The sequence below is a fragment of the Diadema antillarum genome, unplaced genomic scaffold (assembly GCF_040938485.1).
Source record: "Diadema antillarum isolate AM-2024a unplaced genomic scaffold, OU_Dant_1.0 seq00000086_RagTag, whole genome shotgun sequence".
NCBI classification, from domain to species: domain Eukaryota; kingdom Metazoa; phylum Echinodermata; class Echinoidea; order Diadematoida; family Diadematidae; genus Diadema; species Diadema antillarum.
The window spans coordinates 442,759-456,787 of NW_027271178.1; the positions used below are offsets into that span (position 1 = coordinate 442,759).

At 40.7% G+C, this 14,029-nt stretch overlaps 1 protein-coding gene across 1 annotated transcript in view; it reads left to right on the forward strand.

Moving 5' to 3' along the window:
• Nucleotides 1-14,029, forward strand: part of LOC139726508 (uncharacterized) — a 105,056-nt gene that overhangs the window by 1,146 nt on the left and 89,881 nt on the right. The window contains exons 2-15 of the mRNA XM_071637465.1: nucleotides 853-908; nucleotides 2,621-2,716; nucleotides 3,276-3,465; nucleotides 4,057-4,406; nucleotides 5,120-5,268; nucleotides 6,047-6,224; nucleotides 6,823-7,069; nucleotides 7,992-8,038; nucleotides 8,820-9,133; nucleotides 9,630-9,774; nucleotides 10,295-10,462; nucleotides 11,127-11,294; nucleotides 11,797-12,040; nucleotides 12,877-13,164. Coding sequence (XP_071493566.1) covers nucleotides 853-908; nucleotides 2,621-2,716; nucleotides 3,276-3,465; nucleotides 4,057-4,406; nucleotides 5,120-5,268; nucleotides 6,047-6,224; nucleotides 6,823-7,069; nucleotides 7,992-8,038; nucleotides 8,820-9,133; nucleotides 9,630-9,774; nucleotides 10,295-10,462; nucleotides 11,127-11,294; nucleotides 11,797-12,040; nucleotides 12,877-13,164 — 2,640 coding nt within the window. The remainder of the gene's footprint in view (nucleotides 1-852; nucleotides 909-2,620; nucleotides 2,717-3,275; nucleotides 3,466-4,056; nucleotides 4,407-5,119; nucleotides 5,269-6,046; nucleotides 6,225-6,822; nucleotides 7,070-7,991; nucleotides 8,039-8,819; nucleotides 9,134-9,629; nucleotides 9,775-10,294; nucleotides 10,463-11,126; nucleotides 11,295-11,796; nucleotides 12,041-12,876; nucleotides 13,165-14,029) is intronic.

Here is a 14,029-nt window from a genome sequence, read left to right on the forward strand (position 1 = left end):
AAACAAATGAATTGATTAATTAACACATAGGATAAAAGATAAGACATAAAAATGAAAATACATTGCTCACTCGATTATTACGACTGGCTTCAATGAGTAGGTGGAACACCACTGAGGTCATTTTCAGTCTCTTTATCAGAGAATACAACCCGAGCCCCATTAATCGGGATGTAATTTTGCTGAAACATTTAAGTTGTCCCTCATTTTGCCTAGAAATGATAGGTACATCCTCGAAAATAATTATAGAAATTGAATTTTCTCACCGGAACGGATATTTTCCAACCGATCCTGTTAGATCTTGCTGATTGCGCAGTCTAAACATTTTGCCTCTGGACAGCAGGGTATAGTTTGTAGGACTACGTGTTAGAGTGGTACCCTCCCCAACTGCGGTCTGTACTCTCCCTTTACACCTCTGACTTCCATACGTCTAGCGTGTGAGTGTGTGTGTGTGTGTGTGTGTGTGTGTGTGTGTGTGTGTGTGTGCGTGCGTGTGTGTGTGTGTGTGTGTTTGTGTGTCTGTGTGTGTCCAAACATGTACATCTAGTATTTTTGTGTCTATGTGTGGTTGTGTAAGAGTGAGAGACAAGGAGAGAACCAGGGCTGATAAAAAGGGAATATAAACAAAATTAACTTTTGTCTTGTACATGTTGTTCACTAGAACGTCGTAACGAAAACTCATTCAACTCTTTCCATCCATTGATCCTAGTGTGAACACACAGTGTGAGATAAATAGATCGATAGAATAGAATAGATAGATAGATAGATAGATATAGATAAGGATAGATAGAGAGGTGGCCGGGAGAGAGAGAGAGAGAGTTGAGATAATTTTGTTTGCCTCTGTTTATATTACAGACCACAGTATTCTTTCTTCACGAACAGCGGAGACAAGGTTCCCATTCTCAACAAACGTAAGTGAGATGACATTTCCCCGCCCCTTCAAATTTCATATCGGTCATATTCTGAAAGGCATTTCAATCTTCTCACATCCCACGTTTGAATTGTACTCGATTGCCGATATGTAACACAAACCTCACTCCTATCTGCCTCATTATGTCTGGGACATATTTCGCTTTGACTGCACTAGTTTTGCTAAACACGTTTCTGTCTGGATGTGCGTGTGCGCGAATAAAATAATCACTTTGTTCCGATTTCGGTTACACACAACCCAGATAACTGTTTACGTTTTACCCAATGATAAAAATGAATAGGGAGTTGAACCAACTTCTGGTGATAATTATTCATGAAAAGTCATCCTAAGAACAAACACAGTTTTTTTTTTCTTTTCAGAGCGGATGCTCAATACTATTGATCGATCGTGATCAAATCTTTAAGATCAAACCGGTAGCAACGAGAAAGCATGCGCGAAATGTGATTTAAAAACAGAAGTGCTGCACTTTTTAGTATCAGTAGATAGGATTCTGTTGTTGCTGTTGTTGTTGATGATGTCTGTCTGATGTTTCCTTCATTCTCAATCCTCCCTTTTCCTCTTTGTTTCTTTATGTCCGTATTTGAGTCGGTCGTTTATTTTTATCACCTAAACATTTGCTTCGCTGGCTATTGCAACATTGCCTCCTATGTTGTCTTTATAGATCATAACTCTTGCAATACTATGATTACCGTTTACTGTGATGTGACGTGTCCGGCAAATAATAATAACAGTTGTGCTTCTATGGAGCATAATAATAACAAATCAATGTTCCCTACGCGCTTTACAATAGCTCTTATCCTTTTTACACACACTATTAAGACAAAGGCATATGTATTAACAAATTATATTCAAAATAACAATGAAAACATAACGTATCAAACATACAACACAGAATATAACCTGTATGCATTATTTTTTTTTCAATTCAGTTCAGTTTATTTTTTTTTTCCATCAAGCAACTTCGAAGCGAAACAAAGTATAATAATGAAAGCATTAGTAAAACAATCACGCAGTTTGATTAATTTCAATCGAGGAAAAAGAAATAGAAAGCGAAAAGTGAATCGCATAATATATGATATTAGTAGTATAACTGAAAACACCTAGGCGTGCTTCGAAGGACAAAAAATTAAGTAGGTATGGAAAAAGAGTGGTCCACTAAAAAGCTAAGCCTGATGTAATACATGGATCACTCAAAACATGGTATAAGCATACCTCATCCTTGTTCGACCCGTGATTATTTTTAAGTGCAGAAAATACAATTTAATACGAATCAAAATACGTAAAATACAAATAAATATACGTTAACTTAGAAAAAAAAAACTTTACAAATAACTAAGTCTTCAAAGAGGATTTGAATGAAATCAATGTAGCCGACTGACGGTTATGCTTTGATAGTGAGTTTCATTATCTTAGGGCAGCAACCGGAAAGGATCTGCCACCATAAAACGTTGTATTAACTGTAGGAAGAAGGAGAAGTGGCTATAATGATGCTGTGATCTACGACTACTAATGAGATCACTACGTAGATCGTAGACTATACATAGAGATTGTTCTGTTGAATGGATAAGTTATCATGCCAAGATATGCTGGCACCTATTGGCTCAGTCATGGAGCTCAAAAGCACGTGGTCAGTTGGTGGTCGTATCTTCTTGACTTTATCCAGTCCCATTTTTGACAAACATGCCTTTTCAGCCGGACACCGTCGTGTGGCTCGTGCAGCCATGCCCGCCCTGCGGCCAGGAAACTCCGGTCAACCTAGCTCCGTTCTGCCTGCTACCCAAGTTCAATGTAAGTTTAGTTAATACAAATCAGAAGGGTCCTGCCAATATCGTAATTCCCCAGCTAAGCCCCAACAAACTTATTTACACCTTGGTTAAAATATTTGGTCCAGGAACATGATATTTGGGTGGGATTTGAACCTTGAACCAAAATATATCCAGAGTTCTGATCACTACACTACAGTACGTGCCCTGAAGTCTGCGTTAATCTGTCGTTTATTTCCTATTATGGTTAACGAGATGAAATCCAGTCGCCTTTAACAAAAGTTGAACAATATTCCAGTTTACTGCTTAATTAAAATATGTGTATAATTTTCATCTTGCAAGTCCAGAGGACCGATAGTAACAAGCAAGTAACTTTGCAACTGCACATAGTAAAGACATTAATATGGAATACGCTTTGAATGCAGAAGCTTTTTTCTATGGCAAGCAAGCTTTAATCAAGCCTCGGTAGCTTTGTAATAGTCAGAAACACTCGGGTGTCATAAAGGTATGCATACAATTTGAATACTTTTATATGTAATGATCTATCCACCTGACATTCCCGGCTTGTTCTTTCTATGGAACAGCCATCGACAAGTCGGGTTACTGTCAGACCTGGTCGCAGCAGCACTACCGCTCGTTCGATGGAAAGCTCTTCGACTTCCACGGGGCCTGCACCTACACCCTGGTCACCGACTGCCTCGATTTCTCCTTCCACGTCTACGTCGAGAACGACCTCAGATGTCAGGAGACGAAGAGCAATAACACGTGTTCAAGGTACAGAGCAAAGCTGACCAAATACTCTTTCTACATGTTATATTCTTCCATAAAGTCGTGCCTTCATACCACTAGATCTACAGTCAGCCAGAGATAATTATTGTTGAATGCCATTATAAAAATTGACCTGTATTTTCGTATACTGTAACGTCAAATAACCCTTGAGAGAGAAGTGGCTGACGTTGCTTTGATCTTGTTCCTCATAACACGAAATAGATTTTCTGTTGTATTCTTTTTAAACCGGATCCCAACATTATACCAAGGCTTGAAGGTAATCATCCTATAACGCAATGTTGCCATATAAGATATATGAGGAACGAGTTTCAATACTGATGGCCTAAAATCATATTCATATTTATTCACATAAATTTTGTCAGGAAAAGAAACTTGCCGACTATTCAGTACTTTATTTCATGTTGATTATCCATCTAAATGCATATGATTGTTTATCACTATGTGCCATGACCCCATAACAAACAATTTTCTTCGTACAGAAAGGGTATTAGTAACTTTTCATTTTTTTTAAAAGGAATCTGACCTAGACATGTATTAATGAAAATATCAATGTTCATCGCTAACTTATTATTTCAGATCCGTCCTTATTGACAATGGCAACCCATCATCCATGATCTACCTGCGCCCTGGAGGAAGTGTCTTCTACGAGAATGAGGAGTTGACACTCCCCACGAAGGCAGGTGGACTGGTCCTAGAGCGCATTGCCCACTATGTGCTAGCCACGAGCGGGCTGGGCTTTACCATTCTCTTTGACGGGGTAGAAGCCATTACCGTATACATCACCTCAGAATCGCTGGGCTGCAACACGTGCGGTCTGTGCGGAGTGCATGATAACAACCCGAGCAATGACTTCCGCACGCCCAGTGGCTCCACAGCGGACGACGCTTACACGTTCGGTCTTTCGTGGAAAGGAATGGATCAGCGAGGTAGGCACCACTTCCAATCATGACCCTTTGCGTAACACGGCCTCCTTTCCTTTATTTGCTCTACAGTCTATACGATCGCAACACATAGTGCGATGGCAAAAATAAAGCAGTTGTTTTGTCGATGGTATCTTTGTTTATATTATTTTTTTGTGTGTGTGTCGGTCACTTGTACTGCACGGCGATTAGAAAACGATATTGAGTAGGCTTCAAGCAATTTTCGTATGCGTCTGTTAAAAAAAATAATTGCATTTACAATTAGATGAAACTGAAAGTCCGTCGGATGTACAATAGTAAAGTCTAAACAGAACGCGAAATTGATGTCGACGCTTCTGGTTAAGGTGTGTTATTTGAATACCACGTTACTGCTCACAGCAAATCACTACCGGCCCTAAAAAACAAAACAAAACAAAATAAAACAAAACAAAAACCCCTTGTTGAAATTCTACTTGCCTTGATTAGCTATCGTTGTCTTCTTTATGCTTTGGGGCAGGGGTTTTCTATTCGGACTATTAAAAATACCCTTGAAAATAAATTATTTCACTGCCCTGGATTAGGTCACAAGAAAAAAAATAACCATTGATCCATCGAATCACATGACTTGTCGACGTTTTCTTCTCTTTATGAAAGAAATTACACTAGAACATGGAGTTACAATTAAGTAGTTCTTCTATCAGCTGTTTATCTCTCATTTATCTCTCACGTTCATTTATCAGAACCAGATTTCTGCCCTGACGTTCCGACGGTTCCGCTTCGCTGCACCCAGTACGCCAACTTCGAGACCACCGCTGAGCGCGTGAAGGCTGAGTACACAAAGAGCGCGTGTTCGCAGCTGATGCATAGCACTTTCGTGGCCTGCCATCAGGTAAAACATCCCAAAATCCTTTTTTTTTTTAATAAATCATCACCCAGAAGATGCGACGATACCCAGTAGATTGCAAAGAACTCGAAATCCCGTTGTTGCAAGACATTAATCTTTTACTTTCTTTGGCCATCATCCATTAGGCGGCACCTTCGACTCGGTACGATTTGGTAGCTCTTTGTTCACTAATTTTTGATATATATATATATATATATATATATATATATATATATAGGAATGTTAAAGCTTTCATATTTCTTATCTCCCTCTCTCTCTCTCACTGTACCCATTATGTGTATATATATTATGATGATTGTGTCCAAATTACTTGTTGAATTTGCAGCTGAAGGTTGTGTGTGCTTGTGGTATTATTACAAGTTAATTGGTATCAAATCGTTAATCTACATTACGAGAAAAATAAACTGAGACACAGCTAATCCGAATTAGCAACTTTCTGGAGCGTGATAGGATGAAAGAGATTTTTTTAACCAACAGGTACTATCATGACTATAGGCGTAGCCCAAGTACCTGTTATATGTATCCAACGCTTTCTATAAGTTCAGTGTATCAACAGGTGTCGGAACTGTTTGTCAATAGTGATTTATTTTTTTTTTCTAACTGGATGTTTGAACAGTAATTGCTTCTGCTAATGTTATTGTCTGTGCTAACTTCAGAAGGCTATCTGATTAGGATAAGTAGAACGTTATTGAGTCCACCTGCAACATGTGATCATAATAATGGTCTTTTTAATTTATTTTTCTCATGATATTCACAAATCTAGGTCGTGGACCCAGAGCCGTATATAACAGCTTGCGAGCAGGACGTGTGCGCGTGCGAGATGGTAGAACAGTCAGACGGCTCCCTGGGTAATGACTGCAAGTGCGCCGCTTTCACAGCGTACACACAGGAATGCGCCCGCAGGGGTTTCCAAGTGTCGTGGAGATCTGCGGATTTCTGTCGTGAGTATTACGGTTTCGGTCAATTCTTACGATCGTCAGTTATGCTGTAAAATGGATTAAATGCATGGAATTTAGCTCACAAATTCATGTCCTTGATACAAGTTTCACTCTAATAACAATAAGGTCTTCTTTACCCAGAGTAGCCTCTCAGTGTTGATACTGCTCTACCAGAGAGCCCTGCCATTATTATCACCATAGCGTTGCGAGGTACCCGTTTATCTACACACCTGGGTCAAGAAGGGCATACAGTACTGAGTGGGTAAAAACATCTTGTGAAAACCATGACGTAAGCATGCACTGGGCAGGGATCGAACCGGGGTCCTCCGAACTGAAGTTGGAAGTCTTATCCACTATGCCACAGCGCCCCACGTTGATTACTTTTTAATTGTACATACACTTAAAAACATTTCCCAAATAATGACCTTGCCCCCGGAGCTTGTTTGTTTGTTTGGTTTTTTTACAGGACGAATCAAACATTACCCGTCTGGTTTCTCTTCCATTCAGATTCCTTCACACCTAAGCTTAGATTACTTCACACCTAAGTAGGATTACATCGTATTTGTGTAATCTTCTAGAATGTGTCATTGAATCACAACAGCGTTCCAGTGTCCTCCGGACAAGATATACGACGGCTGCGGGTCCGCCTGCAACCAGAAGGGCTGTAGTACCGCCATAGCGGACTGCGAGACCGACGGAACGGTGGGTTGTATCGAAGGCTGCCATTGTCCGGACGGTACCTACCGGTCCACGTCCGGGGAATGCGTTAATGCGAACCAGTGCTTCTGTGCGTGGCAAGGGAGCGAGTACGAACCGGGGGAGAAAATCTCCGACGGTTGCAATGAATGGTAAGGTTTTGTTTGAGAAATGATCAGAAGGCTGATAGTCTTTGTCTGAAAAGAAATCACCTGTTTTTTGTCGGTTTTTTCTTGAAGTAAGAATTGTGTGTTGTTATTCTATCTTCGGCATGCGTTCGTGAGGGTGTGTGTGTGTGTGTGTGTGTGTGTGTGTGCGTGTGTGCGCGAGTGTGTGTGTGTGTGTTACGAAATCCACCTGATTCCTTTAATTACCTATGGATCGAACGGGATATACCAATATTGCATCCATTATGGGAAAGAATCAAGTATTTTCTTACTGATATTTCAAACGGGTTATAGACGAGAGTAATAATTATTATTCATTTGGCCAGCTGGTAGGATATGTCCTTCGTAAGCTCTGATAAATCATTAAAAAAAAATTCATGCCTATAGAGCATGAAACAGTCGGCTGTTGACCAATTCGTCAACGCGTTTGCATGCATATCAGAATAACGATTTAGCATAACTTTGTAAATTAATGTGTTTCTCATTATAGGACTTCTTTTCTTTCCCGTTGTTTTTTTTTTGGTTTTTTTGTTTGTTTGTTTGTTTTTTTTTTTACATGATACACCATGCATATCACCTTCAGGATATTCGCAGGGCATGATAGTTCTGGTAGATATTTCAAAAAAAAAATAGTTTCAATATTTTTACAGTTACTGTCTGGTAAAAGACATAATCCATGCAATACAACTGTAATTTTTTCCCCCAAGACATATAATTACGTGCATGTTTCCTTGCTCTTTCTCTTTTAGTCGGTTTTTTTTTAATTATCATTCTTAGTTCAGCTCGGGAACGTTTTTTTAGTGAAAGATTTGTCGAAACTGTATAATGCTACCCAAAGCACGCTTCCGTCTGTTACCCTCTTCTTGATGTGCTCTAACAAATCATAATCCCTCGTTTCTAATCACAGTGAATGCACTGACGGGAAATGGCAGTGTACGCAGAATGACTGTGGAGGTGAGATAACGTGACAATTATGTCGATACCATCGTTTGTTTAGTTTTTAATTGTTGTTTAAACCATATTTTTGTCTTTTCTTGTGCTCATTTCAATGGCTCTTTTCTGCTCGAGAACGGTAACACTGTCTTATATCTGTCACCCTGACAGAAAAACACAAATGTCATTCTTTTTTTTGCGCTGTCAATGAGATCAAAAACATTTCTTTATTTTTTTTTTTTTTTTGGGGGGGGGGGATTTCATACCAATTTAATCAGGTACAAACGCACTCTCTATAAAGATAGTATTTGATTTGTCACAATGAAAGTAGAATAAGGTTATCGATCACCAATTTCTTCATTTTGCCATCAATTTCTTGACACGCTTTCTAGAAATTTTCGATCTGCCGAACTTTACTTTCGAAAACTTACCACAAAAATCGGAAGAAAGCAAATCACTAGATGAGCACCATTTAAAGGAAAATGAATGTCAAATGTTTCAGGCAGATAAGACATTTAAAGAACCAATGGACGAATTCAAAACCCACAGAAACGTGATCGACCAAAACTGGACGTTTCTCATTTCAAACTCACGCTTTGAAGTTTACAGTAAGTAGTAGAGAGGTAATTACATTATCAATCTTCTAGATACGTACCCAGTTCCTGTAGGAGAAAGGATAGTTGCAATTGATCCCCACGTGTTTGTTTGGGATGAACTTTACTCTCCTTCAAAATTCTGACAACAATCAGATTTTACAACCTAAACAGGAGTTTATAAATTATGTTCGTCCTTCCGCGTCCAGGTATGTGCCAGGTCAGTGGGTACGGCCACTACCACACGTTCGACAGCTACGACTACGATTTCGCTGGTACCTGTACTTACACGCTGGTGAAGAACTGCTGGCGACGTCTGGAAGGCTACATGGTGAACATCGAAAACGCCGAGTGCGGGAAGGAAGGGTCGTCGTGCGTCAAGGCTGTCGTGCTGCAAGATGGCGCCGATGAGGTTAGGCTGAGACGCGGACACCAGGTGCTGGCCAACGGACAGGAGGTGACGGAATTCCCCGTGACCGTCGGCAACATCTTCGTCAATCAGCCGACGCAACATCAGACAGCTGTGAGTGAATAAGGGTCTATAAGAGAACGCTACGTGTCTGGAATGGCACAACATTTGTAAAAGCAAAGGATTAACAAAACACCAGAAAATAGACTCCCACATTTCTGAATTTTCATTTTGTCAGGCAACTCTTACCCATATGACCCTTGTGGAATTAAGCAATGAAGGGCGTCTGGAGTTTTTTGCCTATTGGAAAATAAAATCAGTTCTTGAGTGCTTCACTTGCATTGACCCCCCCCCCTTACCTTTCGAAAGTTCTCTCTTGTTGAAAATGTGTTCATTTGAGATTGACACCAAGAAGTTGTAGGAAAGTGCCCAAAGTTTTTTGGTTTAAGATTTAGCTTGTTAATAGTGAAGCTTCGATCAATCGTGCGTTGGTATCGTTTGTCACAAAATAATTATTGCTTAATCGTAGCATGACGTCATTGCTTTAGAATACAACATCATTTTTATTTCTCTTCCTTATACCCATTCTGATGTAATTGCATATTTAAAGGCCGTGATGTCAAATGGACTTACCATCATATTTGATGGCAACAACCGAGTTGTTGTTATGGCGGATGAGAGACATATCAACTCCACCTGTGGTCTGTGTGGTACCTACAACAACAACCAGCGAGACGACTTCTACACTGAGGCTGGTAAGCCTCATATTCTCCTTTGCAGTCTGTCAAATGATTTTGATAGTCTTACGCCACTAGAATCACCATACGAACAATATCCTCATACTAATAATCCCATAGATTCAAAGGATAAACGTTATGCTGCTCTTGTCAATAACAGAATGATGAGGTAACGTGATACGTTGATATAGGCAAATGTGAAATGAATTAATTGTCTGATGGGAGAGGACGTTTAGTGAGCGAGGTATGCCAATAGTAATTAATTACACTGTGTGGGAAAATAGTTAATAGAATAAAAACAATTCTTTAAGAAAACGTCGTCAAAAAGTTTACTGCGACTTTCAGTTGATTTGATATTTGTGCATAGACGGCTCGCCTCATTCTTTCCCGTATTTGCTTCATGCATTTCCACTTTTTTTGGTAAATATCGAAAATGGATTCAAATTAGGCCTGAGCTTTTGAACCTGTCATTCAATCTTGACCATTTAGGAGAGAAGGATCCCTAATCTTACAATGTAACCAAAATCAATACGTACAGGTGACACCGAATCCAACCCGTCCTCGTTCGCCAACAAGTGGAAAATCGGCTCCTCGTGTGCTGATGCCGAAGACGACCAGGCAACGGACCCTTGTGACCTCTACTCACAGAAATCGCTGACGGCCGAACAAGAGTGTTACAGGCTCTACGTCGACGATGCGTTTGCCCGTAAGAGCATCACCTTTGTCTCGTACACTAAACATCCATGATATCAGTGTGCCGGCTTGATTATAGATTTAAAGGACTTCGCGATATATACTCTCGGATATTCCCAATGACTTCCTTTAAGACAATATTACTGCATGGTGACCGTTATACGTTATACTTATAGTAGGAGCTGATGGAAACTGCGTAGAAACTCAGTTCTTGTAATCCCGCAATAGGTCGGTTTACTGATATTTCCAATACGTCGTGACGTATTAAAGAGCTATACTCTAAACTGCACCTCAAAACACCTTTCAGTACTTGGAATCCAGTTTGCATACATTAGTTGTTGCTACGTAGGGCAAACCATGAGCAAGCATTCGGGCTGTCAAGAGCTATTGTCAGAAAGGCGTGCATAAAATTTCGAAATTGTTATTATCAAACAGGTATATTTTAAGGGCAGGACGATGTTTTGCTAGAGAAATGTTCAGTTTCATCATGAGGCACGTTTGGTGCAACGATCGTATACATGGCTTTAGTATAAGTGATACAAGTGCGTGAAAAGTGGAGAGTGAGCAACGTTCATTTCAACTTCTCCTACAGTCGTTGAACAAAAATCCCAGCAATCAAATGAAGAGAGCAAAGATCGATACTTACTCCAGTTTGACAATTCTTCTTCCTCTCGTAGCTTGTCGCCAGTTCGTTGACCCTGAAATCTACTACGAATCTTGCCGACGTGACGTGTGCAACTGCGAGAACGGAGACTCCTGCAAGTGCGATATCTTCGCCATGTATGCAACCCAGTGCTCACTGAAAGGTGTAATCATCAACTGGCGCTCTGAAGTACCCGGCTGCGGTAAGCATCGACTCCAGCTATTTTTTGCTCGAAGGTTGATTTGATTTGATTTGATTTGATTGTCGACATTATGATTTCAGTAAACTGGAAATCCATCAGCTCGGGAAACGTTCTCAGCAGGGTTCCAATGCACTTTCTGCTTAATGCTTTTCGATTTATTGTTTGTCTTATGTAGGATGAATTCATTGCTCGAAGTTTTCCACGCTTACACGTGACCTTAATAAATTAGATGTTTTGATGAATCATAAAAGAGATCAGGTAAGATGTAAGTACAAAAAAGATGATTAATGCTCCTTTACCATAGAGTCGACGTAGGATTGTGTGTTAACTCCTACGGCGGTTTTTCTAATGTTTGTAGTGATAAGAGAATGGTCATGCATTGTTATACAGTCCTTTATCCGTGAACGCGTGAATCCACGCAACTTGGTCCATGTTAACTCGTATTTGAACTGAGCATGAAATTGTTATCGTTATCGTGTTTTGACCACTTTCTTCCCTTCAGGAATCAAGTGTGAAAAGGGTCTGGTCTACAGCGCGTGCCACCCCATGTGCTCAACTACATGCAACGCTCTCTCCTCCAACTCCGTCTGCGAGGACGCATGCGTTGAAGGTTGCGCATGCCCAGACGGGTCCCTCATGACTCCCAACGGCGCATGCGTGGCACCGGAGAATTGCGGCTGCGTCGATCCGGACACGGGAAAGAGATTTGGCCCGGGCGAGAGAATCGAGAAGGGATGTGGAGGCTGGTGAGTTCACAGCAGACATAATGCTCTGTTTTAACAGACCTTACCCCGACAACGTTGGGACAATGTCGGGAGAACAAAATTCTACACCTCGGGCAATAAAACTGCAGAAGAGAGCGAGGGGTACGTTCTTATTATTAACCCGTTTCCTACTGAATTCTGAAATCCCCATAGACATAATACACAGGCCACGAGGTTCCCGTAAGGAACGGGTTAATAAACAGACACACATCAAAGACTTTATCAGGGTAGTTTTCCATAAACAACCTACCCCTACATGGGCGAAGGGCCTTTGTATCCAAGGAATGTTACCACGAGAGCGTTTTAACAGAAGGGTTGCCGGAGAAATGTTGGGGTGATACGGGGTAATTACCCTAGCTGCCTAGGGTAGAATTTGGTAAAAATTACCGCAACAACGACGCAGCAACAATATTTTACGGGCACCGTTTCAACAGGCAGGGTTATGGAAGAGAGAGAGATTGTCCGGACATTGTTGCGGTAACTCTGGTTTGAACGGTTCTATTAAAACGGGGATAAAGATAGTTTGTACAGATCAAATTAGCTCTCAATGTCATTATAGGAAGCTTACCATCTCAGCCACTATTGTCTGTTCTATGTATTATCTATCATAATTATGACATTAGTCGGATTTTTTTCTTTAGAAGATTACTTGCTTATGGTTGACTTGTAGTTTGTTTGCTTACTGTTGACTCTTCCTTATAACTATAAGGAACACAATATTAGGCCAGTGGAAGCGCTTTGTTTCGTAAAATTGAAAGTTAGTAAATCACGGTGAAAAGTTGGTGATCCTCGATATTTTGATCGTGTTTTCAACACAGTACCTGCAAATTGGGTGCCTGGGTGTGCGAGGAGCTGGATTGTCCGCAGAGCGCATGCGGGATGAACGAAGATTACGTCCGATGCGTCAGTCCCTGCGTCAAAACCTGCGCCAATATGCATGAGTTCGAGGATTGCTCGGCCGCCACCTGCTACGGTGGATGCGCCTGTACCGAGTTCACGGTGTGGAACGGAACCAGCTGCGTGCTGCCGACCAGCTGCCCGTGCCACCACGGCGGACACAGTTACGAGGAGGGTGACGTCATCCAGACGGACGAGTGCCACTCGTGGTGAGTTTGGAAGGCATCTAGCCTGTCTGTGTATGGAACGCCAAATATGGTTGTACGTTCTGAGTGAATACAAATGTGGACGTTGTAAACAGTGCTGTATTCTTAAATGCATTAATGGATGATTTTTCTTTGTGATATATCGTTATCAAACAGCGAATTAGATTTACATATTATATCAGTCATCAAAGGTTATATTCCAGAATGTGATTTACCAAAGAATGTTTAAAGATGTTTAACCTTGTACAAAGAACATTCCTCAATATTATGGCAAAGACTTTGAGGATTCCGTCGTGGAATAATTCAGTGACATTAGATTATGTACTGAAAATGAAAATGTGTCCATGTCTGTGTAATCTTTTCACTAATATGTTTATTGATTGTAGCAGAATAAAAAAGATGGTTATTGTACTCACAGCTGTAGCATTCGGTATGGCCGGTACAAGAGATACGTCATTTCGTCGTTCTCAGAGGCTGTTGTCGTTTGCATATTCATGATGTCTACGAAACACAATGGCCCGAATTTACGAAGGTGGTACAATTGAAGCTATGTTTTAAATCATGGACAATTTGTATGGAGCGCTAAGTGTCGCATGGAGTATTTCGTTACGACGAAATGAATGATTCATTAACGAAATAGGCCATGCGACACTTGGCGCTCCATACAAATTGTCCATGGTTTAAACCATAGTTTCAATTGTACCACCTTCGTGAATTCGGGCCAGTGGATTCTTCACCTGTCAAAGGATGTAAGCCAATATACATACTGTAAAACAAGATATTTTCGCTGCATGATATTTTCGCGAATGGGAGCTGACGGCCTTATTCGCAGCATGAAATTTTCGCTAGTTGCGTCTAACATCTAATG